Source organism: Canis lupus, chromosome 15, assembly GCF_003254725.2.
Source record: "Canis lupus dingo isolate Sandy chromosome 15, ASM325472v2, whole genome shotgun sequence".
Taxonomy (NCBI): Eukaryota; Metazoa; Chordata; class Mammalia; order Carnivora; family Canidae; genus Canis; species Canis lupus.
In genome coordinates, this window is record NC_064257.1 from 48,177,058 (window position 1) to 48,204,110 (window position 27,053).

General features: G+C 43.0%; 1 protein-coding gene across 15 annotated transcripts in view; it reads left to right on the plus strand.

Annotated features, from left to right (window-relative positions):
* The first annotated feature begins 5,129 nt into the window (after positions 1–5,129).
* DCLK2 (doublecortin like kinase 2) overlaps positions 5,130–27,053 on the plus strand; it is a 246,421-nt gene continuing 224,497 nt past the window's right edge. For 7 of the 15 annotated variants that reach the window (XM_025439510.3, XM_035698852.2, XM_049094200.1 and 4 more), the window contains exon 1: positions 5,133–5,622. In XM_025439510.3, the coding sequence (XP_025295295.1) occupies positions 5,202–5,622 (421 nt within the window). In that variant the 5' untranslated portion in view covers positions 5,133–5,201. Of the gene's footprint in view, positions 5,623–27,053 lie in introns of all 15 variants that reach the window. The other 8 variants (XM_025439513.3, XM_049094202.1, XM_035698853.2 and 5 more) reach the window with 4 other exon arrangements.

Below are 27,053 nucleotides of genomic sequence, written 5' to 3' on the forward strand. Positions count from 1 at the left end.
AGGGTAATAAATGACCTTTTCCCAACAACAGCCAGCCCCCTCAGGGTACTGGAAACCTCCCTTCCAAAATTCCTTAGAGACTTATGCTATTCCCTAACCCCCTCCCTACTTGAGAGTATGTGATGACCTCTGTGTGGCTCTTTCTGCCCACCAGTCCTGTCCCTGAGCTTTAATAAAACCACATTTCTTTGCACCTTGCAAATATAAGAATTCTTTCTTGGCCATTGGCTGCAAACCCTAACATTTTTTCCTACATCGTTAACCAATAAGTGTGAATTTTCTGAACCTGAAAAGGTAGTTTTAATTATTCCTTCACATATATTTGCAAAGAAGTCATTAATATATTTGTAAAGTGCTGTAAGAATCATGACTGTAAAGGACAGCAAAGCTCCCAAGGTGAAACAACAAGTAAGAGAAGTTCATCTGAATCTTTTTTCCAGTCTAGGTTCGGGTTATAGAGTAAGGGGAGAGAGTCTCTTTCTGACCTGTTTTGCTTTATGCCCTTTCCTGTTAAAGCTTGATGAAAATCACCAGAATTTATCGACATTAAAGATTATGAAATAAAAAATATTGCTCAGTTTCAAAAACTCAAGTCCATAGTCACCAGGCCCTTTCACTGAAAATAGTTGTTTCATCATTTTTGTTTCTGGGAGAAATGTTTGGCATTAGTAAAAAGGAATGAAAACATGAGACAGCAGAAAGTCTCAGCACAGTGCAGTCTAAAAGGTTTGTAAGCATCTTTACCGTAATAAATAATGGAGCTGGAAAACTGCCTCTAAGAGCAGAAGCTTCTGGCCAGAAATGAAGACTAGCCAATGCATTGGAAAAGTAAAGGAGCCCGAAGCAAAATCAGCAAATATTCAAGGCAAATTTTCTTATATAAAGCTCCACAAATAAGTTATGTAATGAAATCTCATTTAAACAAATAATGCTAAATAAAAATTTGCATTGTATTTCTTGGTCCAGGAGGGGGGGGTGGAGGGGGGCGGGGAGTTACCATTTGGTGAAAAGGCAGTTCCAAAATTCTGAAATTGTGATCTAAGGAGAAGTGTAGAGAACAAAAAACAATTACCTTCCCTCCATGCCTAGTTGAAATTTTCTGCCCCAAATGGTTTTTAAAAGACTTCTCTTGGATATCATCAAGAATATGTTCACGTTCACTGGATACTTGGTGATTTAAAATTATTATACATCAAGAGCTGAAAGGGGTCCTTTGTAATCATACAAAAAAACGGAGAAAAGGTTTTGGATTGAAATTCTTAAGTTCTCTGTAGCATAGAAATGAAGCCATTTTTAAAGCATTCTGCACCAAAAAAAAAAAAAAAAAAAGTACTCTGCCCAAAAGTTTTTATTCAGACAAGTGTTAGATGAAGAGGGCCGAGGAAAGGATACGGAGAATCTACCACTAATAGAGAGCTAAGGTCAAGGCCAACTTCCAGGTGGTGAAGAGGCAGGGCCAGTCTCTCCGAAGGAAGCCCTTTCAATTCAGGTCCTGGCCCACTGAATTGGTAGGCCTCACAACCATCAAAGAGAATTAGATCATCTCTGTAATGACACTTGATTAGCATATCAGATAGTGTTTCATGGTTACAAAAAAGGGGTATCTCAACAAGGGAAATACCAGTTGAAATATCCTACTCTGCAGATTCTGCAATAGCTTAAAAGAGAATTTGCTTTGGTTCTACTATGAGGCAACCCCAATTAATTGTTGCTTACCCAGAACTCTCAGTTTTGTTTGCATTAGGATTGTAATGCTGAAATTTTTTCCCACCACAATAAATACCCAAATTTTGGCAAACTGGGTCCTGATATGTACCATATACATTAAATATATATCTTATGAAAAGTGATCACATCTTAATTCTTATATGAGGGTTAGGAATAAAATTCTTTAAAACAAATTAATGCAAGAGCATAATTTTAACTATGTAACAGCTTTGGAAACTCTTTTTCTTCTCCTTCACCCTTGTTGAGAAACAGTAATCTTTATTTAGGGATTTAAAGTTAGGGAATAATGTTATAATACTGGCATATTCATTGCATTCACGATTTAAGAAGGGCCAAACCTGGGCAGCCCCGGTGGCGTAGCAGTTTAGTGCTGCCTGCAGCCCACGGTGTGATCCTGGAGACCCTGGATTGAGTCCCATGTTGGGCTCTCTGCATGGAGCCTGCTTCTGCCTCTCTCTCTCTCTCTCTCTCTGCATCTCTATGAATAAATAAATAAATGAAGAATCTTAAAAAAGAAAATTGTTATCAACCAAAGTTTTTTTTTTTTTAAAGGGCCAAACCTTTGTCAGAAATCTTTGAGTGAGAAAATGTGTATATATCAGGGTCCTAAAGCTTGAGTGATTGAAATCTTCATGACCAGCCTGCAAGATGACCCCAATAATCCCTGACTCCTGGTAGTCATACCCCTAGTGTCCCACACTGAACAGGGCTGAGCTGTGTAACTTACAGGATAGTATGGGAATGACATAATGGTTTCTACCTTGTTCTCCCATGAATGCTTACCCTAGAGGAAGCCAGCTGACCTGTTGTTCCAACACTCAAGTGACCCTATAGAGAAGCGTTCCTGGTGAGGATCTAAAGGGCTCCTGCCAACAATATGAATGAGCCCTTTAAGAAGTGGGTCTTCTGGTGCCAATCAGACCTCCAGATAACTGCAGCCCCAATCAATGTCTTGATTGCTATCTAATGAAAACTCAAGGGAAGCTGCTCCTAGATTTCTGACTCACAGAAACTGCTAATCCATATCTATTGCTGTAAGTCACTAGGTTTGGGATAATTTGTTACTACAACAATGAATGAAAAAAAGTGTTTTCTCCCCCCAAGAAATAGTAATAGCAAAACAAATGAACACACCCATGTTAAACCATTTACAGAGTTGATAGGCTCTGCAATTACTTGTACTTAATGAGGCCCTTATTTCAAGGAATTTGCCGGTTACTTCTTTTTTTCTCAAAGTACTCTATGGAGACCATCAGCCTTGGCATTACCTGGGAGATTGTTAGAAATGTGGCATTTCAAATTCTACTCCAGAACCACTGAATCAGAAGCTACATTTTATGAGATTCCCCTACTATGTAAGTACATCAGTTTGAGAAGAAACACTGATCTGATTCTTGCACTGCCTGTGGTTGGAAGCTGTGGCTCTTTATATATACATTAAGAGCACTTTTGAAAAATACTGTTGGTTGGGGCACCTGGGTGGCTCAGTTGATTGGGTGTCCCGCCGTTGGTTTCAGCTCGGGTCAAGTTGTCGGGTTGTTAGATGGAGCCCTGAGGGGTGGGGTAGGGGATGGGTGGGGGGGGGCTCATGCTCAGCAGGGAGTCCGCTTGAGATTTTTTTTTCTCTCTCTCTCTACAATAAATAGATAAATCTTAGAAAGAAAAGACACACTGTTGGAGAAGCCTATCTCCAGAAATTCTGATTTAATTGGTCTGACTTGAGGTCTATCATGGTCTCGGACCTAATAATATCATAGAATTTTTCCCCTTGAAAACTACAAGGGGAAAAGATCAGCTGTAACCTCGGATCAGCTGACTTCCTGGCCTGCTCCAGGCCCGGTTCTAGAAGTCAGCTACGCCCAGGTGTGTCCTGGAGACTGCCCTGGGGCTACAGTGGTGCCTGAGCAGGATTCTTCTGGAACTACCGCATACACTTCGGCCTTCTCTAAGGCCTTCCAGGACTCAGTTCATTCCAAGAGAAGTACCCATGTCTCCCTACCTACCAGGTTGATTTGGATTGTTGTCTAGGGCCACTCAAAGAACCAGGTGCTGGATAAATAAGGTTTCCGGGTAGCTTACCCACCTGTTAGATTAGGACCAAACGTCTTTTAGCTTCATCTTTCTCCGATGGCAACATGCAAGTGACTATGTTTCTCGTAAGCCTTTAGGAAACAATTTTTTTTTTTTACTGTTGGCCAAACACTAGTAAATTAAGATTTTCCAGTATGATGGGTGCTTCCAGATGTTAGACGCAACACGTAATCGTGAGCTTGAGTTGACAGCCCTGGATGCGCAGGTGCAAGCGGGGGAGGGGAGGCACCTTAACCCGCGCGTCCCCGCGGCCGCGACACTGCCCGTCGCACGACGTGCTCTTACCAAATATTTGTCGATTAAATAAATCCCTCCAAACCCCGCAATTTCGGATCATTTATTCATTCGGACTTAACTCGACATCCCGTGCCAGCAAACCTGCAAGGGAAACTGCTTTATCAAAGGATTTTAAAATAAAGCATCACATTTCCTTTAAAAAAAAAAAAAATAAATGAATCTCGTGCCCAAATCCCGCGTCATGGGTTGAATTTCTGCCCTCGTTTGGCCGCCCTCGGAGGCGAGCCGGGGACGTGATCTCTGCCCTTGAATCTCCTTCCTTTGTAGTTGGGGCTGCGCGGCGCGGGCTCCCGGGCTCCCGGGCTCCCGGGCGGGGGGCGGGGGGGGGGAACGGCGCGGGTTCGCGGCGGGGGGCGGGCGCTGCCCCGGGGGAGTCGGTCCCCGCCCCCCCGCCCCCCCGTCCCCCGCCCGCCTCCGCCTCCGCCGCGCGCCTCCCACCGGGCCGCGGCAGCCCTCGCGGGGCAGGTCCCCCGCCCCCCCCGCCCCGCCGGCCCGGCAGCGGGGCCGCGCGCGGATGCTCTTGGGGGGCGGGGGCGGGGGCGGGGGCGGGGGCGGGCTGGCTCCCCGCGAGGACCGGGTCCGCGCCGCCCCGGGGCAGGGCCTGCTCCCCGCGGGCCCGCGGCGCCTCTCCCACGCTCCCGGCTCCTCCCCCTCCTCTTCCTTCCTCCTCCCCGGGCCTCCCGCGAGCCGAGCTTTGTGTGCGCCCGCGGGCCCCGCTCGGCGGCTGCGGGCCGGCTCCCCGCGCGGGCTCGGGGCGTGGCTGGGGCGCCGGGGGCGGGGCGGGCGGGGGGCGCCGGGGCGGGCGCGAGCGAGCGAGCGAGGCCGGACAATGAGCGGGGCGGCGGGACGCGGCGGCGGCGCCTGAGCGGGGCGCGGGCCGTCCGGCTCCTCGGCGGCCCCACCTGCGGGAGCGGCCAGGTGCCCGCCAGGTGCCCGCCAGGTGCCCGCCAGGTGTCCCGGCGCCCGCAGGCCCCGCGCGGGCGGGCGGGCGGGCGGGCGTCCCCGGGCCGCTCCCCGCCTCGCAGCAGGCCCCGCGGAGGCTTGGGCTGCGGCGGGCTCCGGGGGCAGCCCTGGGCGCAGCGGCCATGGCCAGCGCCAGGAGCATCGAGCTGGAGCACTTCGAGGAACGGGACAAAAGGCCGCGGCCCGGGTCGCGGCGAGGGGCGCCCGGCTCCTCGGGGGGCAGCAGCAGCTCGGGCCCCAAGGGGAACGGGCTCATCCCCAGCCCCGCGCACAGCGCCCACTGCAGCTTCTACCGCACGCGCACCCTGCAGGCGCTGAGCTCCGAGAAGAAGGCCAAGAAGGCGCGCTTCTACCGGAACGGGGACCGCTACTTCAAGGGCCTGCTGTTTGCCATCTCCGGCGACCGCTTCCGGTCCTTCGATGCGCTGCTCATGGAGCTCACCCGCTCCCTGTCGGACAACGTGAACCTGCCGCAGGGCGTCCGCACCATCTACACCATCGACGGCAGCCGCAAGGTCACCAGCCTGGACGAGCTGCTGGAAGGTAGGCGGGGAGGGCCCGGCCGGCAGGTGCGGCCCGGCGCCACGGCAGGTGCACTGGCCACGGGCCGGCGCGCCCGCTTGCGCTGCGCTGCGCTGCGCCGGGGGACCTTGCCGGCTGCTCCCTGGGCGGCCTTGGGGATTGTGCGGTTCTGTCTGCTTTGCTACAGGCTGTGTGTGTGTGTGGGGGGGGGGGGGCGCTCCCCCATAGACTCTCTTTCCCAAGAGATTTGTCTTTAAAAGGGGGGGAAAAATCCCAGCAGGCTTCTGTGACCTCTCTCAAGATTGGTGAGCTTGGGATTTTGGCTTGTTTTTAGTGCAAACTGTTTGAAAAGGTGGCTTTCAGATGAGGATCTGGGTAACCCTCTTGCTGGTGAGCTTTCTGTTCGGCCCTCTGTGCGGACCAAGGTGCAGGCATCGGTGATGCTCCAGCCTGTGGGACCCTGTCGCACCGGCTCTACTTAGAAGTTGTGGTTGCGAAATGCTCGAGGTTGGCTTTCCTAGTTTGGCTCGCGGCAGAAGTTACATGAGGTCAGGAGGCGGGATGCTAGACAGGGGTTCTCAACCTTTGCTGTACCTTGGGTCACTGGGGACTTCAAAAAAAATTACGGGCGCTTGCACTCAGCTTCCACATATTCAGATGTTTGGGGTGTGATCTGGGCAGTTGGAGCTTTAAAAGCTCCCCCAGGTGATCCTATGGGCAGCCAAGATTGAGAATCACTGTGCTAAAGGGTTTTCCACTTTTGGTTGGTAATGAGGTAAATCAAGGTCAGTCTCTCCTGCCTCCCACCCTACTGGAAGTAGCTAGTTACAATGGTAGAGGCTGCTGGAATGAGTAGTTGGGGCCTATTATAAATTAGTAATCCTAGAATGTCAACCATGCTTCGCTCAAAGGGACTGCGTATTGGGTCATCCTTGAATTCCTGTAATACTGTATTTATTCTTCTTTCCTTTCAGGGTGAAAAGGCCTTACTAGTAGTATAGAATTCATTTCCGGGTCCAGACAGCACCTAAAAATGAGCCAGAGCCCAAGCATATGCTGACTGCATGTTTGCATAAAGTTTGCTTCCATGCATCTTTCTTAATGCAAATGGCACATCCCATGTAGTCATGGCAATATTGATGTGACAGGGAAAGGAAACCGAACTTTGAGTCAACTATTTTACTTTCTTTTTAAAAGATTTATTTATTTGAGTCGGGGGTGGGGGGAGAAAGTGGAGGGGGAGGCAGATGGAGAGAAATCTTGAAGCAGACTCCTTGCTGAGTGAGGAGCCCGGCGCAGGGCTCAGTCTCACCATCCAGAGATCATGACCCAAGCTGAAACAAAGAGTTGGATGCTCAACCAACTGAGCCGCCCAGGTGCCCCGAACCAACTATTTTTCTGTTATCAAGTTCTTATATTATGATTTGAAGGTATTATGCCCATTTTATACATGAGGACACAAGCAACATGGCTTGTTACCTGCAGGCTGTGCCCTTCCATCTCCGGTTCACCTCTAATGAATTGCTATAGCCCCACCGAGGAGTCCTGAAAGTAGTTGAGTTTCTCTCTACTTAGTCATTGTTACCAGAGGTGTTCCCTGTCTTGGCTAGATGAGGACCCAGCCAAAATCAAGTAGTCTCTTCAGTTTGTGGGTATGTATTCTTGACTGCACGCATTCTCTTGGTCACTTGGTGTGTTTTGGTTTTAAAGGCTTCCCGAGGAGATGATGACAACCAGAGGAGTGTAAATAAAGGATTAAAAGGATTCTATCACCTTCTTTATCATATTAAATACTTAAAAGCAACATTTGCCTAGGTATTTCAAAACCGAATAACATTTTCTGACTGACCCAAGCTAGATTAGGAGCCCTGTGGAAAAATCAAGGCAATGACTATTGCTCAAGTACTTATTACTCATATTCCCTTGGGATGCTGTGTATAGTGTGGTCTGAAGACAGATGCAGATTTTAATATCCTTGTCTCAATTTTTTCTAACGATTTTATTTATTTACTCATGAGAGACACACACAGAGAGGCAGAGACATGGGTAGAGGGAGAAGCGGGCTTCCCTGCCGAGAGCCTGATGCAGGACTTGATCCTAGGACCCCAGGATCACAACCTGAGCCAAAGACATAGGCTCAACCATTGAGCCACTTAGGTGCTCCTCAAGTAATTTTAACAGTGTATTTGCTACATGAAATTAATGTACTCCAAAAAGGAATATCATTATGGGGGGTGGTCAAGATGACCATTATGCATATTAATTAATGACAGCATATATTGTACATTGAATTTGTCATTGCCCTGGTGTTGAATGGTTCACTGAGTCTAGTTCTCAAACTATATAGTTTCAACTATAACTTGAAAGCTGACAAACTTCCATTCAATTGTTTATTCACTGATTTTTGGAAGATGGAGAACCATACGTATGTGTAGAGTCCAAATTATACTACCATATGATAAATAATGATATAACAAATATTTGCATGACAGCCATGTTTCCCTCATCTAGCCAATTGTCTGTTTGTTTTAATTACTGCCAAAGAAGAAAGTTTGTGCCCTTCTTTTGTCAGAGTGACATTCTCTCTGACAATGGATCTTTGTCTGGGTTTTGAATTTCCAACAAAATAAGTGGAATACCCTGTTGCAAGACAGTTTTCAAGAAAAGAAAAAACATCAATGCTTAATATCAATCGTTTGAGAATTTAAATAATTTCAGCTTTTAGTAAAATTGTGTGCTCAAATGTTCTGGTTTATCATGTAGAAGACCTAAATAGCTACCTGTAAAGTTATTATTTACATCAGTAAAAATGGGTATAGACCATATGAGTATTGTCCATATTGTCAAAATTGACTAATTCATCTTAGTTCATTAAAATAAAAAAAAATTTTAAATTTTATATTATTTTAGTAATCTCTGTACCCAACAGGGGGCTCAAACTCCTGACCCAAAGATCAAGAGTTGTATGGTCTTCTAACTGAGCCAGGTGCCCCTGGCCATTTTGGCTCATTTTTAATAAAGATTCTCTCATAGTATTTTTTACATTGTGTTCTATTCTCTCCTCTGCCTCTTCCATCCCATGAAATTTGTAGTTTAGGAGATACTGTTTTCCTAAAATGTTTTTCTAGAATGTTTTTAGCGAAGAATAGAAAGTGATGACTCAAGACAGCTGGGCAAGAACGTTCAGAGCCCCAATCTCATTGAACTCAGATGACAAAAGAAATTTGCATGGCCCAGATTTTTTCTTTTGCCATTGACCTTGAAAGTCTCTGGAGACTAAAAACAGTGTTCAGGTGTTGACTGGCACTTCTCTTGTACTTTGCTAAACCAGCGGGTATCTTCAGCCTTTTGATTTACTTTTCCTTGCTGGATTAATTTCACCAAGTTGGTCCTCTGCATCCCTGTAATATTGTTTATTCTTTAAAACTGGATGGGGGAAAAAAACTGGATGGGGACCTAGAATGTCAAGTTAGTACTGAGAAAATCAGTTTCAGCTGCCTGAAACCATGAGACAGCCAAACTTAGAGCATCTCTGATAGACAACTGAGAACGTACAGAGGATGTGTTAAGTTCTCATGTCTGGGGCTAAGCGTCAGAATTCCTTAAGTGTTTGTTTAGTTTTATTTAAGTAATCTATACACCCAATGTGGGGCTGGAACTCACCACCCTGAGATCAAGTCACATGCACCTCAGACTGATCCTGCCGGGTACCCCTCTAGTCTTGGTTTTTGTTTCATGAGTGTTCTCCTCTTCTGAACATTTTGGCTGTATTTATAAAATTTTGATGTCCTGAAGAGAGGTGCCCATGGATAGTAGAAACAATGCCAAATTGAGTTGGGATACCTGAGTTCTACTGACTGGATTTGAGAAAAAATCATGTCTGTTCTCTGGGCATTGGGGTCCTTTCCTGTTGATTGAGAGGTTGGCAGATTACCTCTCTAAGATCCTTTCTAGAATCAAAGTGTATATCCTTCCCCTATCTCAGTGGCTAGTTACTGAATATATAATGACGGCTGCCTTTCCCTACCCAGATCCTGTCTTCCAGAAAATTGATGAGGCTATAAATGGTCCTACTACCAAGCAGGGAATGGGTGTAAGTCTCTGAGGAAGTATTTGCCAGGAGTTAAAGGTATTAATAGACACCTTCCTCTGCCTCTCTCATTCAAAGTAAAATGTTGTTTTATGTTATTTTGATCTTTTGCCACTCAGTCGACAACAAACATTGAATTTTTTTTTTAATGCGAGAGAATTTTGATTATTTTGATAAGTGATACTTCCATTATTCCATTACATTAACTTGAAAATTAGCTTGATTCACTTGAATTTAAGAAAAACAAGGTTCTAAAGTGATCAAGCCCTTGAAGTTCCCGAAGTTCTCCTAGTAAGCCTAGTTTATTGAATCTGTTTGGTTAGGTCAGCTTCTTTGAAGGTGTTAAACCAAAATATAGTTACTGAGAGAGTTTTAAGTAAAAATGAATCTCAGTAAGAACCCAGATTATAGGGTAGGGATTTTATCCCCCTGAAAGATTTTTATTGTAATAATGGAAACTGAGTTCTTCAAAACTTGTTATGGTGAGGAAAGAAACGTAAACCCCATGAGTGAAAAGATATTTGCACATAGAAGTCAAAAGCAGTAAACATTAAAGGCATTCATGTGATAGGATGTGGCAGTTTAACATTGAAGCTTAGGTGTGCAAGCCTTCTCTGGCAGACTCCTGGGTTCTACAAGACCCACTTCAAATATTGCCTCTTCCCAGGCCTTAGCGATACTGATCTCTGATAGTTGTTGATCGAGAGTATAGTTGTTGTTTCAGGTGCTACTGCAGGGTTTCTTTCCTGAAGATGCTCACATTCTAGAGGGAGAGAGATAGTGAACATGAACACAAATATACACCCAGGTTGTTTCTACTCAAGTGCTGTAGATGAAGTGGTAATGAGGTGGGGGCAGGATGATGGACAAGGCTTTCCAGAGGAACAAATATTGGAGTGCAGGCCTGGGTTCAAGGTGATAGCTCTTCCTTGGCTTACTCACAGCATTTTTCCTTATCACACTTATCTTTGTAATTAGTGGTCTATCGGGTCTGTCTTCTGCACAGGCTGGGAGCATGGTGAGGTCAGAGATCTTGGCCACACACAAAATTCATTGAATAAGTAGCCCAGAAAGTGATTTCACCTCTAAGGCCCTTGGTTGTCAAGGGAAGGTTTAAATGAATTAAAATTTTTTTAAAGATATTTATTTATTTATTCATGAGAGACACGACAGAGAGGCAGAGACACAGGCTGAGGGAGAAGCAGGCCCCACACAGGGAGTCCGACTGTGGGATTCGATCCCAGGTCTCCAGGATCATGCCCTGGGCCGAAGGCTCAACCATTGAGCCACCCAGGCGTCCCTAAATGAATTAAATTTGAATAAGGTTGTTCTTACATGTTTGTGAAAAAAATGCATACTTTGAAAAACTGGATTATATTTAGATACATCAAAAATGCTATGCTAACTCATCATTATGAAGAAAATGAGTCTTCCATTTTATCTGCTCCTATAAATCTTATTGTTTTATCTCATTTCCTAAAACAGGGAAACTCAGATATGCTCTAATATAGCTACATAATAAGCTCTTTCTAGAGGTAATGAGAAGTTTTAATGTGAAGAATAAAAAATTATTAAGGGTTGGGGGAAGAAATGGAATACTTGGGAGAGCATTTATGAATTAGAGTATGATACAGCAATACTCTGGTAGTTAAGAGAAAAAAAATCAATATTTCATAAGGTTTTAGGCTATGGAAATCATTTATGGTCCTATGATATAAAATAAAGAAAACTAGATCCCTTTGGGTAGTGGTTTCAAACTGCTTTCTTCATTATGGGGAAGGCCAGGGAAATTGCTGTGGGTCTGTACTGCCTGGCTAAGTCTCCTTCTCTCACTCTCACCTGCCTGTGCTCCCACCACTTCTGTTTTTATTCTATCAGTAAAATAAACCACTACTCTAAGGATTCAGGATTCCTAGCATTAGCACTGCTTTGAGGCGTTTTATCTTTTACTTTTTTTCTTTTTTGTTTTTAAGATTTTATTTATTTATTCATGAGAGACACACAGAGAGAGAGGCAGAGACACAGGCAGGGGGAGAAGCAGGCTCCACGCATGGAGCCTGACGTGGGACTCGATCCTGGGTCTCCAGGATCAGGCCCTGGGTTGAAGGCGGCGCTAAACCGCTGAGCCACCCAGGCTGGCCACTTTTTTTTCTTTTTCAAGTTTTTATTTAAATTCCAGTTAACATGCAATGTAATAATAGTTTCAGGTGTAGAATTTAGTGATAACACCAGGTGCTCGTCACAACAGGTGCTGTCTTAATACCCATCATACATTTAACCCATTCCACCACCCACCTCCCCGCTGCCCCTCCAGCAACCCTCAGTTCTCTGTAGTTAAAGAATCTGTTTTCTGGTTTGCTGTTCTTTTTTCTCCCCGCAATGTTCATCTGTTTTGTTTCTTAAATTCTACATATAAGTGAAATTATATGGTATTTGACTTTCTCTGACTTATTTCATGTAGCATAATAGTCTCTAACTCCATCTACATTGTTGCAAATGGCAAGATTGCATTCTTTTTTATGGTTGAGCAGTATTCTGTTGTATATACACACACCACATTTTCTTTATCCAGTCATCAATCGATGGACATGTGAGATGTTTTATGTCCACTCATTGTGTGAAATCCTTTACATGTTTCATCTCATTGAACCTTTGCAATATCTTGCGAAATATGGTTGCATTGACTTTCCATTTTATGGATGGGAAAGCTGATCCTCAGGATAAAGACATTGTTCCCCTTGTACCAATAGCAAGAGGTGGGGCTGGAACTTGAGGCCTTTCTCCTTGGCTTTTGAACTTCTGTATTCTGAACTGCTCTTTTCTACCACCTGTGAGGAACTGGGGTTCTACTCCAACCCTCAAGATTTTCTTTTCTTTCTTTTCTTTTCTTTTTAAGATTTTATTTATTCATGACAGACACAGAGAAGCAGAGAGCTAGGCAGTGGGAGAAACAGGCTCCCTGTGGGGAGCCCAATGTGGCACTCGTTCCCAGGACCCTGGGATCACTCCCTGAGCTGAAGGCTCAACCTCTGAGCCACCCAGGCACCCCACCCCCAAAATTTTCATAGGCCACAATAGATCAGTACTCTAGAGCTCTATCACTGCTAGATCCAAATCTATTATCACTTATATTTGGAAAATGAAGATTACAGTATCTCATTAGTCACTGTAGTTGTTTTTTTTTTTTTTTTTTTTTTATGATAGTCACAGAGAGAGAGAGAGAGAGGCAGAGACACAGGCAGAGGGAGAAGCAGGCTCCATGCACCAGGAGCCCGATGTGGGATTCGATCCCGGGTCTCCAGGATCACGCCCTGAGCCAAAGGCAGGCGCCAAACCGCTGCGCCACCCAGGGATCCCAGTCACTGTAGTTGTAACAACAACTTAGAATGTTCTATGTATGGGTCTTGAAATAAAATGCATTATCCTGTACACCTGCAAAAGAAGATCTGTACATGGTTCTGCAGAATTTCCTTGTTTGACCTCAGTTTCCTCATTTATAAAATGAAATACAAATAATTGTTAAGACCCTTTCCCCTTTAAAGTTCAGTGATCTTGGGAAGTGCTTCTGGGAGTGGGAAAGAGAAATGATCTTGGCTCTGTCTGGCTCTATGTCTCTTTTTAAGAGTCAGCCAGGTTTAGGGGCACCTGGCTGGCTCAGTTGGTAAAGCATGGTGACTCTTGGTCTCGAGGTTGTGAGTTTGAGCCCATTGTTGGGTGTAGAGATTACTAAAAATCTGGGGGGGGGGGGAGTTGGCCAGGTTTAGATGGAGTTCTTAGAACCCTCAATAACCTGTTGGAGGCTTTCTCCATGAAACATTCTCAGGAAAGGGAAAATTATAAACCTATTGAGGGCTGGGACCACAGTTGTTTTATTCATTTCTTTATCCAATGAACAAATACCTAGGGCACAATGATTTATTTTACTTTTGTGCCATTTTTAGATCTTTTAATACATGGGAATAGGTGGTTATAGGTGTTTTTAAAAACCTTTCTTAGTTAAGACTGGACAGTTGGCTGAATTTGCAGAGGAAGAATAAGGCAGTAGTAAACTAGGCATACTGTAATTTGTCAGATGCTGCTATTTTATAAACTGAAGGAATAGGAAAAATGGGCTGTGAGATCAACTTACATGATTTTGAATACATTATAACCTTTGCTAACATCTCAAAGTGACTAATCTACAGTTATAGCCTTCTGTGTTATCTATTATATGTTGGTTAAATTATCATTTGCAACCAAAATATATCAATCACAATGAAAATTTTAAAGATTTATTTATTTTAGAGAGAGCAAGCCAAGGGGAAGGGCAGAGGAGAGAGAGACTCCCTGTTGAGTGCAGAGCCGGATGAGGGGCTCAATCCCATGACCAGGAGATCAGGACCTGAGCTGAAATTAAGAGTCGGATGCTTAACCAACTGAGCCCTCCAGACACCCTTCACAATAAAACTTTTAAAATATTTTCACTGATTTATCTTTTCCTTCACTGCATATGTTTTACAAACTTAAGAGTACTTTAAGTTTTAAATAATAATAGTTATTTCTTTTTTAAAATTTTTATTTATGATAGTCACACACAGAGAGAGAGAGAGAGAGAGAGGCAGAGACACAGGCAGAGGGAGAAGCAGGCTCCATGCACTGGGAGCCCGACGTGGGATTCGATCCCGGGTCTCCAGGATCGCGCCCTGGGCCAAAGGCAGGCGCTAAATCGCTGCGCCACCCAGGGATCCCAATATATTTATTTCTTAAAGGCAGTGGTGATGTTCTCTTCCCCACTACACTTATCCATCATCTTGGTTTTTTTACCTAACAGTAGTTTGCCTCCTTGGCAGAGAATCAAGAAAAGAAAAAAGGAATTTTACTACTGTTTATACTTGTGTTCATCAAGCCTCTAAGAGAGAAAGAACTTGAGAAGTAGCCTGATGTCAGTCTCTTAGTAGTTTAGTGATCCAGGCCAATAGATGGAAGGCTCTACGTGTGTATAAAACTCTTAGCAGAGTCCTAGCATGCAATGGCTCTTTGATGAATGGTACTGGTCCTCAGCATCTTACCTAAAATTATGTTCTTATAACCTCCCTGCTATAGTCTAGAGCCATCATTTGGAGCTGCATCAGGCTTATCTTTTATACCGCAGGTCTTCAGACATCTTGAAATAGTGGTCATACTTTACTATTTCCCCTTCCTCCCATCCTGCAAATGTCACCTCTTTTTTGGGCAAACATCTAGCTTTTGAATCTTTCATCACTTGCATTGAATCCTTTGTGTGTGTGTGTGGGGGGGGGGGGAGATTCATTTATTTGAGAGAACACGTGGGGGGGGGCATAGAGCAAGGAGAGAGAATAAGAATCTCTAGCACACTCTCTGCTGAACATGGAGTCTGTCTCAGAGCTCCATCTCATGACCTGAAGATCATGACCTGAGAGCTGAAATCAAGGATCAAGATGTTTAACCTACTGAGCCACCCAGGCACTCACTTGCATTGAATCTTTTTGAGCCGTTCTCATTATCAATGACTTGCTTAAAACTGGTGTCAAGTCTTCCTCTTAGACTCACAGTGAGAATTAAGGGATGAAGGAGGAAGGTATTAAGCAAAGGTTTCCAGAAGTTAGGGTAACTCTGTCAAGGAAAGTTTTACCTGTGGTCAGATGATGAGCCATTTGAAGGACTAACCCTTAATCCATTATGGCCCAGTTGCTTTTGAAATATTAAATGATGGGGATCCCTGGGTGGCTCAGTGGTTTAGTGCCTGCCTTTGGCCCAGGGCATGTTGCTGGAGTCCCGGGATCGAGTCCCACGTCGGGCTCCCTGCATGGAGCCTGCTCCTCCCTCTGCCTGTGTCTCTGCCTCTCTCTCTCTCCCTCCCTGTCTTTCATGAATGAATAAATAAAATCTTAAAAAAAAAATTAAATGATAGATAGAAATATTAAATGACAGATAGATATCTGCTTAGAAATATTAAATGATAGATATCTCGATTGAGTGTCTGAATTTTGATTTTGGCTCAGGTCATGATCTCATGGTTGTGAGATCAAGTCCTTTGTAGGGCTTTGTGCTGGGCATGGAGCTTCCTAAGATTCTTTCTTTTCCTCTCCCTCTGCCTCCCCACCCCCTAAAAAAAAAAAAGAGAGAAATATGAGATGGATGCATTTTGGTTGAGATTTTCTCTCTTCCTCATCATCCTTAAGATTGCAGTTTTCTTAAACTTTTATAATATTTGGGCCACTTAAAAATGAAAATGTAAAAATCTAACAGCTAACTTTTACAAGTTCAATATTGCCTTAATTATTTTAATTACATTGTCACTGAAATAGGTAGAAAGGCAGGTATACTGTACATCTTGTACACCAACACAACCTAAGCAAATTGATAATGTAAATACCAACAAAACTGCATGATCAATAAAACTGTAAAATAGCAGTGTAAAGCTACAGATACTTTTTGCTCAATCTTAAATTGTTCCCAAATGTGACCATGGCACTGAACACTGAGTTCAGTGTGCCGTATTTCAGAACGCCATGTAAAGAGTCAGTTCTGCACGGTTAAAGCTCCACTTCTACAGGGTAAAGTTATGTCCTCTGGCCTTAACTTACTGTGAACACATCTTTTACATAGATTAAGTCCATTTCTCTTTTTCCTCATTAACTCCCAGTGAAATTTACCCCTTGGTACCAAAGAAGTTGAAATTGGACACTGAGTAGCATGACTGGACTTGATTTAGAAGCAGTTGTTCACATATTCCAGAATCAGATGATGAAAACATTTAAGTTCTATCAAAATAAGCACAGAATTAAAATTGTTATAGTGAAAAAAAAATTGTTATAGTGAACTCTTATAAACCGTGGAATATGCTTGGCCCTGGTGTGAGGAGTAAAAAGACAGATAATGGATATGATTTGTAGGTTCCATCCTACCAGGAAATTAGATACAGTTTTTCAGCCAGTAAGCTTTACATTTTTGGTGTGTAGGATTCTTGTTTCTACTTCTACCTAAGTTTTTTGGTCTTCAGTTAAACTTTTCTGAAATTTCAATGCTGAAACATGGATTTCTGGGTATACCTCTTCATAGATATTCACATGTTCAAAGTAGTTTTTGTGCCCCTTTCCGAATGAAATGTATCGCAGACTGTACCGCTGGATATGACTTTAGGACGTCACTTGGTTCAGACAGTTGCCTTCAGGTGTGTTGAAAAAGCACTGGTCTCACAGATGAAAGATCTGTTTGTGTCCTCAGCCTTGACCCCAGGGAAGGCTGTTATGTTCATCTTGTGAATGCAACAGCAGTGGTCCCATGACACAGCAGAGGAGTGCAGAATGGGATAGGCTTCCAGGCCGGAGCAGTGCACTTTGTGTAACTCTGCTGATCCCCATCAGTTGAAATTCTGGCTTCTGTACAATTCGGGTAAAAAACCTGACTAAGTTGTTTACCACAACAGTATAATGAATCAATCTTACTTCTCACTGTATTTTTCTTAACCAGATGGGCGTAGGAACTCCTCTCTGATGTGCTTAGATGGAGATATGCACATTTTAATCCACCCAGTAGGACAGCCTCACAAATGCTATGCTTGATGAAAGACATCAAACCATTTTATAGATGCAACATACCCAGATTTATTTTCTCTGGTTACATGCCTTTGGAAGCATTTTTTTTTCTCTTGGTTTTAGAAGTTAGCAAAGAATTAAGGTTCCTAAGATTATTGCTAATATTAGAACTAAAGTGTTGGCTAAGCTTTCTTTTCTCTTTGTCTTTCCATTTTTTTTAAAAGATTTTATTTATTCATGAAAGACGCACAGAGAGAAAGGCAGAGACGTAGGCAGAGGGAGAAGCAGGCTCCAGGCAGGGAGCCTGATGTGGGACTCGATCCCGAGACTGCGGGATCACGCCCTGAGCCAGGGGCAGGTGCTCAACCGCTGAGCCACCCGGGCGTCCGTCCATTTTTTTTTTTTTAAAGATTTTATTTATTTATTTGTGAGAGACACAGAGGCAGAGAGGCAGAGGGAGAAGTAGGTTCCCTGCAGGGAGCCAGATACGGGACTTGATCCCAGGACCCCAGGGATCAATCCCTGAGCCTAAGGCAGATGCTCAACCACTGAGCCACTCAGGTGCCCCTACTTTTTTATTTTTTTAAAGATTTTATTTATTTGAGGGAGAGAGAGCATGAGCACGAAGAGCGGCAGGCAGAGGGGCAGAGGTAGAAGCGGGGTCCCCGTTGAGCTGGGTGTCCAATGTGGGGCTTGATCCCAGGACCCTGGAATCATGCATGACTTGAGCCTAAGGCAGATGCTTAACAGCTGGGTCACCCAGGCACTCTCATCTTTCCATTTTTATGTTACTATATTTAAATATGCGTGTGTGAGGAGGGAAACTTCTCTAAGCTTGAAGAGCCCTTGCACCTTAGGCTTGTATCATAAAGTTCAGTGCTTGCTTCCACTTCAAGTTATGCATCATCTTAATGTCCATATTTTGTATAATTGATTTCCTGCCATGAATGTCAAAAGTTTGTAATTATAGACTAATTAGTGGGGTTAGGCGGTTAATGTATTTTAACAGAAGTAGATGAGATACTCTAAAGGTAGGCTAGCCAAACATACTGTTGTTCAGTTCCAACAGCATAAGATGAATGTAACTATTTGTAATTTCTAACAGCAAATTGGCATTTAAGTGTTGAGGAATTACTGTGAGTTAGCTAATAAAAATAGTGTATGTATATATACAAATATATTCTTATATATAAGTACACACATGCCTATTCCCTTTATTGAAAGACACATTACATTTATTGAACTAAAAAAACGCCCTGTCCGCTTAAAACTAATACAACACTGTATGCTAATTATACTTGAATATTTATTTATTTATTTATTTAGATTTTGTTTATTCATGAGACACACACACACACACACACACACACACACACACACACAGAGGCAGAGACACAGGCAGAGGCAGAAGCAGGCTCCATGCAGAGAGCCCGATGTGGGACTCGATCCCTGGTCTCCAGGACCACAACCTGGGCTCAAGGCGGTGCTAAACTGCTGAGCCACCCGGGCTGCCCTATACTTGAATTTAAAAAAAATAAGTGTGTACTCTGGACTCTTGAAGCCTTGATGATCTGAAACGAATTAAAAAGATTGGTAGATACTAGGCAGCCTTCATATCCTGCTTTTTTCCCCATATATCCCTTAGGTTGCCTTTTGGTGGGCTGGCATAACCTAAGAATGTCTCCAATCATGCTTGACATCTTTCAGGAGCCTGACCCTGAGCCTCCCAGGGTCATTCTGTGTAAACAAACAACTATACTGTGCAAATGTTTTACCTAGAAGTAAGGCAATGAGATCTCCATGAGAGATGGAAGTTTGCATTTTCTTTTCTTTTCTTTTTTCTTTTCTTTCTCTCTCTTTTCTTTCTTTTTTTTTTTTTTTTAAGATTTTATTTATTCATGAGAGAGAGAGGCAGAGACACAGGCAGAGGGAGAAGCAGTCTCCTTGCAGGGAGCTGGACAAGGGACTGGATCCCAGGACTCCAGGATCACACCAGGGCTGACGGCAGGTGCTAAACTGCTGAGCCACCCAGGGATCCCCAGAAGTTTGCATTTTCATCATTACCTTGGCAAACATGTTTTGAATACCTGTTATATACCAGGTATTGTGCTAGAGTATGAAAAAGATAAAGTCAGTTTTTTCAAATCTAGGTTTGAAATTAGAATTAGAATTAGAATTAGAATTAGAAATTAGAATCTAGCTTCTAATCTAGGTTGTGGTTTGTAATGAGAGGTTGTTTTCAGAGTAACTTGTGAAATTAAAAACCCTTACATGTTCTGGTCCCATCTTCCAGTGATTCAGTTGAGCTGTAGTAAGGGCTGAGCATCTGTATTTATACAGCAAAATCACCTGATTAAAGAAATTCTCAGGACGCCTGGGTGGCTCAGCAGTTGAGTATCTGCCTTTGGCTCAGAGTGTGATCCTGGGGTCCTTGGATTGAGTCCCGTATTGGGTTCCCTGCATGGAGCCTGCTTCTCCCTCTGCCTGTGTCTCTGCCTCCCTCTGTGTCTCTTACGGATAAATAAATAAAATCTTAAAAAAAAAAATTCTCCATCAAGAACCATTGGAAGAGGGGTGCCTGAGTGGCTTGTTAGTTAAGCATCTGCCTTTGGCTCAGGTCATGATTCTGGGGTCCTAGGATGGAGCCCCACATTGGGCTCCTTGCTCAGTGGAGGGCCTGCTTCTCCTTCTGCCCCTCACCCCACTCAAGTGCATGCTCGCTCTCTCTCAAATAAATAAATAAATAAATATTTAAAGAACCATTGGAAGAGAGAAAGAATAAATGATTATGAGAAATTGATACATTGTAAGCTTGGGGTATAAGAAGAATGCAATTAAAATTTTTTTATTTTAAAATTATGAAGATTCATTTACATATATAGCCCAGTGAGTTACAAAGTGAAGACCTTTGTGACCAGCCATGTCAAGAAGCAGTGTTGCCAGAATCCGAGAACTTCTTCCTGTGTCCCTTCCTGGTTACAGTTCTTCCCAAGATAACAGAGGCTTGACTCTTGCTTTTATCTATATTTTTATCACCAATGAAGGCATCCCTGATATTTTTTTTTTTAGAAGAGAATTTTTTTTTTGAAAGATTTTATTTATTTATTCATGAGAGGCACAGAGAGACAGAGACACAGGCAAAGGGAGAAACAGGCTCCATGCAGGGAGCCTGATGTGGGACTTGATCCCGGGACTCCAGGATCAGGCCCTAGGCCAAAGGCAGGCACTAAACTGCTGAGCCACCCAGGGATCTCTGGCATCCCTGATTGATACAGTTAGTTTTTCCTGTTTTGAACTCTAGAGAAATTGAATCTCACTACCTATAGTCTTTTGTCATCCTTTCCCACTATTATTTGTAAAATTCATCCAAGTTGTTGCTTACAGCTCTTGTTTGGTCATTTTCATTACTGTATAAGTAGTACATATGACCACACCACAATCTCTGTATCTGTTTTCCTATTGTTGGACTTGTGGATTGATTTTTCATGTTTGACTGTTGAGCAATGCTTTCGCAAACACACACTACTGTCCATGTGCATGAGTTTTTCCAGGATATTTTCCTGGGGTGGATTCCTGGGTCCTATGATGTGTATGTTGTAAACTTAATATTAGATAATGTTTTTCTAGGGGATTAAGCCTGTTTTTCCTAGGCGATTGAACCAATTAAAAACCCCTGCAGCAGTAATATGCAAAAGTTTCTATTGCTTTACTTCCTTGCCAAGAGTGATTAATCATGATTGGTCAGTTAAAGAGAGACAAGATGAGGGCAGCCCAGGTGGCTCAGCAGTTTAGCACCACCTTCAGCCCAGCCCTGATTCTGGAGACCCAGGATCGAGTCCGAATTGGGCTCCCTGCATGGAGCCTGCTTCTCCCTCTGCCTGTGTCTCTGCCCATCTCCTCCCGCCTCTGTCCTTCATGAGTAAATAAATAAAATCTTAAAAAAAAAAAAAAAGAGACAAGATGGGAGGAGGAGGAAGGTTATTTCAGACATACAAGAAGCAATGAGAACAAGAGGGTATGATGAGTTTGGAAGGAAATTGCAAATATACTTGTATGACACTAAGTTAGGAACCTGTGGGAAAGTGGTGGGAATGAGAGTGGAAGTGTGTGATGTGCTGAGGAGTTTGGTCTTTATTCTAAAAGCAATGAAGCGGGCAAAAGACATCAAATCTACAATTTCTAAAAATTTGCTGTGACAGCTATGTGGAGGATGAGGAGGTGAGGCCCCAAAGGGAGCTTAACTACTCTAATCCAAGGAGAAATGAAAGAACGCAAAGTCAAAGAGGATAGATTCCAGAGGTGCTTAGACTGAGGTCAACAGCTTTGCCAGTTCTGTTGAATGTAGGGAAGGGAGAAGGGAGGCAGGAGTCTTTTTTTTTTTTTTTTAAGATTTTATTTATTTATTCATAGACACAGAGGCAGAGACACAGGGAGAGGGAGAGGGAGAAGGAGGCTCATGCAGGGAGCCCGATGTGGGATTCGATCCCAGGTCTCCAGGATCACACCCCAGGCTGCAGGCGGCGCCAAACCGCTGCGCCAAACAGCTGCGCCACTGGGGCTGCCCGGGAAGCAGGAGTCTTGACTTTTGTTTAGGCAATGATTTCATTCAGTAAGTTGGGGAATTCAGGAAGAGGAGAGTTTGAGGCCAAGGTAGCAATAATGGGGAGTAAAGTTAGTTTTAGACAGTAGCATGTGGGATATCCATAGATAATCTAGTATAGATGCTCAGTAAGTGGCTTGAAGTCAAGAGAAAAGAGTAGGCTGGAAATGTCCTCAGGATAAAGGTGGTATTTGAAGCCATGGGGTTGAATTCAACTGCCTACAGAGTGTCTAAGGAGTATGAAGTAGATGGGTGGGAGAAGAGGACCCTGAAAAAGCATACCAGGAAGGAGCAACTAGAGAAGTAAGAGGTATAAACCAAAAGAAATCAGATTGTGGAAGCTGAGGGAAAAAGGATTTGCAAGAGAAAATCATGACTAGTGTCCAGTGTCCTCAGAAGACACCCAGTGATTTTTGGAAGATGTGCTTTGCATTTGGCAGTTAGGAAAGACCTGTTCAGGGGTCAGGGTGTTCCAGCCAGGGGAATGCAGAGAGCAAAAGTGATGCCACAGTGGCCTAAGAGCAAACAGGGGGTGAAGAAATGAGGAAAAAATAGATGAGGAGAGCTTTTTAACTCAGCAGTGAATGGAAGCCAAAAGCACATTAGGTAGAGTGGGATGAGGAATGAAGAGAGGGAGGATCTGTGTGTGTTCAAGGTGGGAGGTATTTGTATCTAATCCTGTAGTGAGGGCTACCTAGTTCAATGGAGGAGAGAAGAAGAATGTCTCTGAAACTGCAGCATGAGGACACAGAAACATGTAGAGGGACTCAACATCCGATAGGAGGTGGCTATCCTATTGCTGAAAAGGGAGACAAGGTGGAAAAATTTGGCACAGTCTGAAAAACATTTGTAGGGATGAAGGTTTTCAGAGACAGGACATTGAGGAGTTCCTAGCATTTAATATTCTCTTGTCTCTTAAAGAAAAGGCATATTCTTGGGTTGAGGAAGGATGAACGTTAATGGTTAATATGCAGTTTGTATTGCACCATTGTAGAACTTAATTTGACCACCTGCTAACTATGAAAGTGTCTCTGAACAAATGCCAGTGCTAAGAAGCCGTAGCTCTGCCATTGTAGAATCTTAAAGGAAATTCAAAGATTTCCTATTCTGTTGTGTATGAAAACAGTTAGGTTTTATAATTACCTGTATGCTTCTACCCTATCTTCTTTCTCTACGTAAAGCAAATTTTTTTTATATAGTATTCACGTGATCATAATTTCCAAAATGACTTCCCCCTAAACTCCTGTGGTTAAAGAACTGTTAAGTCAAAGAACTGCTCATGGGAAGAAGGAAAGATAATGAGTGTTTTGTGTGTATCTTAGTTTCCTTTAGTCAGAGACCATCAAGCATATACCTATAGTTGAACCAGTTGAGTTTATTACTCATTGCAGCAAAGAGAATGGACATTGTATGATACCATAGGGGATCTCAGTAAGCTGGTGTTAGACTTATCATAGAATTTGGGCTTTGGTTGGATAATTTCAGGAAGGGTCTGGGGGAAGCAAGGACTTGCTCTGTATTGGGTGCTGTTAAGGAAGGACAATTCTTTGAGCATTTCATTAAATCTTACAAGAGCACAGAGTAGATTGAGGAAAAAGCTGTAATTGAAAAAAAAAGTGGCAGTCACTCATTGAGTGCAAGAGAGGGATATCTGGTATTTAGTGGACTGTACAGTGAACTTGTTTTTGTGTCACTTTACCATAGTCTCAGAGTGACTTTATTTGATACAGATATTCTATGGGATTATATCCCAGAGAAGAACACAGGTCAGTCTGAGCATCAGAGCAGCTTATGATAATATTGAGATCTAGCTGTTAATGTCAGATCAATTCTGGACTAAAGAGACAGTTTTATTTTTCGTATTTATGTGTGTATTATATCTGTATGTGCATGTTTATATATTAGTTTAACTCTAATTTATAAATGAGATGCTTATCTTTTCCTTTCTTGGGTGAATATAGTTTGTATTGGCAAAAATCCATTTATTTATTTATTTATTTATTTATTTATTTTTTATTTTAAAACACTTCTTTTTTTAATTTTTATTTATTTATTCATGAGAGAGGGAGGCAGAGGGAGAAGCAGGCTCCATGCCGGGAGCCTGACGTGGGACTTGATCCCAGGACTCCAGGATCGCACCTTGGAGCAAAGGCAGGCGCCAAACCGCTGAGCCACCCAGGGATCCCTGGCAAAAATCCTTTTAAAAATCCTTTCAGGGGATCCCTGGGTGGCTCAGTGGTTTGGCGCCTGCCTTTGGCTCAGGGCATGATCCTGGAGTCCCAGGATCGAGTCCTGGGATCGAGTCCCACATCGGGCTCTCTGCACGGAGCCTGCTTCTCCCTCTGCCTGTGTCTCTGCCTCTTTCTCTCTCTCTGTGTCTCTCATGAATGAATAAATAAATCTTTTAAAAAAAAATCCTTTCAGGATGTAGTATTTTACAAGTATATAAAATTCATTACTTTAGAATGAAGAATTCATTACTTTAGAATTACTTTCAGCTGTATCAATAGCATAAAATGCGCTGCTGTTTGTTATGTTATTGGGGAATGAGCAGAAAACACAAGATTCTTGCATTGATCCAAGTAGGCAGTGGGTGGTGGTGAGAGCTCAGAGGGTGGACAGTTTTGAGAAATATTTAGAAAATAGAATGGACAGAGCTTGATTTCAAAATGTAGTATATAGGGAAGCCAGAAGAGTGAAGGATGATGCCTAAGGTTTCTAGCTGAGTAAGTTTCAGGGAAGTAATGTTCCTACCAGGATGGGAAGGAAGGAGGAAGTGACAAGTTGGTGGGGGGGTAACATATCTCTATAGTAGCAAGAATCTGGTTGAAGGGTGGCTGATTGGTTCTAATCAATCTTACAGGTGCTTAGCACCTAACAATAATAATTTGCTGTTTTGTTAACAGCAAGAGCTATAACTACCCACGGAACCAAAATCTTAAATTGTTTTGTCAACATGTTCTCTCCTAATAGGCAAATCTATGTAATTGACAAAATTACCATCAGGAGATTGTTTGATCAGGGTGGGGACATCACAAAGGAAGCTAGCCTGGGTATCTTGGTTGCTGTGGTTACCAAGGTATGACCTCTCTATTGCAGGGCTTTATGTGCCCAGTATATGGAATCACAGGTGTGACCTCAAAACTGTGTCTTGAACCATTGTGCTGAAATGTGGTATGCCAAGGATGCCAACATGGGTATCTGCTGGTTCAAAACTTTACATATTATAGAACTGATGTAGGAGTTTTTAATAGAAACAATATGAAGGGAGGAGGAGAGAGAAGGAATTAAAATGTATCTGTAACTACATATAAACAAATTAAAAGACAGACATCCTTTTTTTATAATAAATTTATTTTTTATTGGTGTTCAATTTGCCAACATACAGAATAACACCCAGTGCTCATCCCGTCAAGTGCCCCCCTCAGTGCCCGTCACCCATTCACCCCCACCCCCCGCCCTCCTCCCCTTCCACCACCCCTAGTTGTTTCCCAGAGTTAGGAGTCTTTATGTTCTGTCTCCCTTTCTGATATTTCCCACACATTTCTTCTCCCTTCCCTTATATTCCCTTTCACTATTTTTTGTATTCCCCAAATGAATGAGACCATATAATGTTTGTCCTTCTCTGATTGACTTACTTCACTCAGCATAATACCCTCCAGTTCCATCCACGTTGAAACAAATGGTGGGTATTTGTCGTTTCTAATGGCTGAGGAATATTCCATTGTATACATAGACCACAGCTTCTTTGTCCCTTTATCTTTCGATGGACACCAAGGCTCCTTCCACAGTTTGGCTATTGTGGACATTGCTGCTAGAAACATCGGGGTGCAGGTGTCCCGGCGTTTCACTGCATCCGTATCTTTGGGGTAAATCCCCAACAGTGCAATTGCTGGGTTGTAGGGCAGGTCTATTTTTATCTCTTTGAGGAACCTCCACACAGTTTCCCAGAGTGGCTGCACCAGTTCACATTCCCACCAACAGTGTAAAAGGGTTCCCTTTTCTCTGCATCCTCTCCAACATTTGTGGTTTCCTGCCTTGTTAATTTTCCCCATTCTCACTGGTATGAGGTGGGATCTCATTGTGGTTTTGATTTGTATTTCCCTGATGGCAAGTGATGCAGAGCATTTTCTCATGTGCATGTTGGCCATGTCTATGTCTTCCTCTGTGAGATTTCTCTTCATGTCTTTTGCCCATTTCATGATTGGATTGTTTGTTTCTTTGCTGTTGAGTTTAAGAAGTTCTTTATAGATCTTGGAAACTAGCCCTTTATCTGATATGTCATTTGCAAATATCTTCTCCCATCCTGTAGGTTGTCTTTGAATTTTGTTGACTGTATCCTTTGCTGTGCAAAAGCTTCTTATCTTGATGAAGTCCCAATAGTTCATTTTTGCTTTTGTTTCTTTTGCCTTCGTGGATGTATCTTGCAAGACGTTACTGTGGCCGAGTTCAAAAAGGGTGTTGCCTGTGTTCTCCGCTAGAATTTTGATGGAATCTTGTCTCACATTTAGATCTTTCATCCATTTTGAGTTTATCTTTGTGTATGGTGAAGGAGAGTGGTCTAGTTTCATTCTTCTGCATGTGGATGTCCAATTTCCCCAGCACCATTTATTGAAGAGACTGTCTTTCTTCCAATGGATAGTCTTTCCTCCTTTATCGAATATTAGTTGCCCATAAAGTTCAGGGTCCACTTCTGGATTCTCTATTCTGTTCCACTGATCTATGTGTCTGTTTTTGTGCCAGTACCACACTGTCTTGATGACCACAGCTTTGTAGTACAACCTGAAATCTGGCATTGTGATGCCCCCAGATATGGTTTTCTTTTTTAAAATTCCCCTGGCTATTCGGGGTCTTTTCTGATTCCACACAAATCTTAAAATAATTTGTTCTAACTCTCTGAAGAAAGTCCATGGTATTTTGATAGGGATTGCATTAAACGTGTAAATTGCCCAAAAGACAGACATCCTTTACCTATTTTCATTCTGATGTCCTGAACCAGTATAAAGAAGCAAAATACAGATGAATTTAAAAGGCAGCTCATCTCGTTGATATGTCAACTGTGCAGGGTTGATCAAGGAAATCCGACATACTAAATTTCCTCTTGTTTTGTTTCTTTTTAGCACTGTGTTTTCCCTTTATATTGAGAAAAGGCTTTTCCTCAGCTGACAGCTCCCTGCCCTTAAAAAAAAAATTTACTGTCTTTTACTGAAATTTCCTTTTCCTT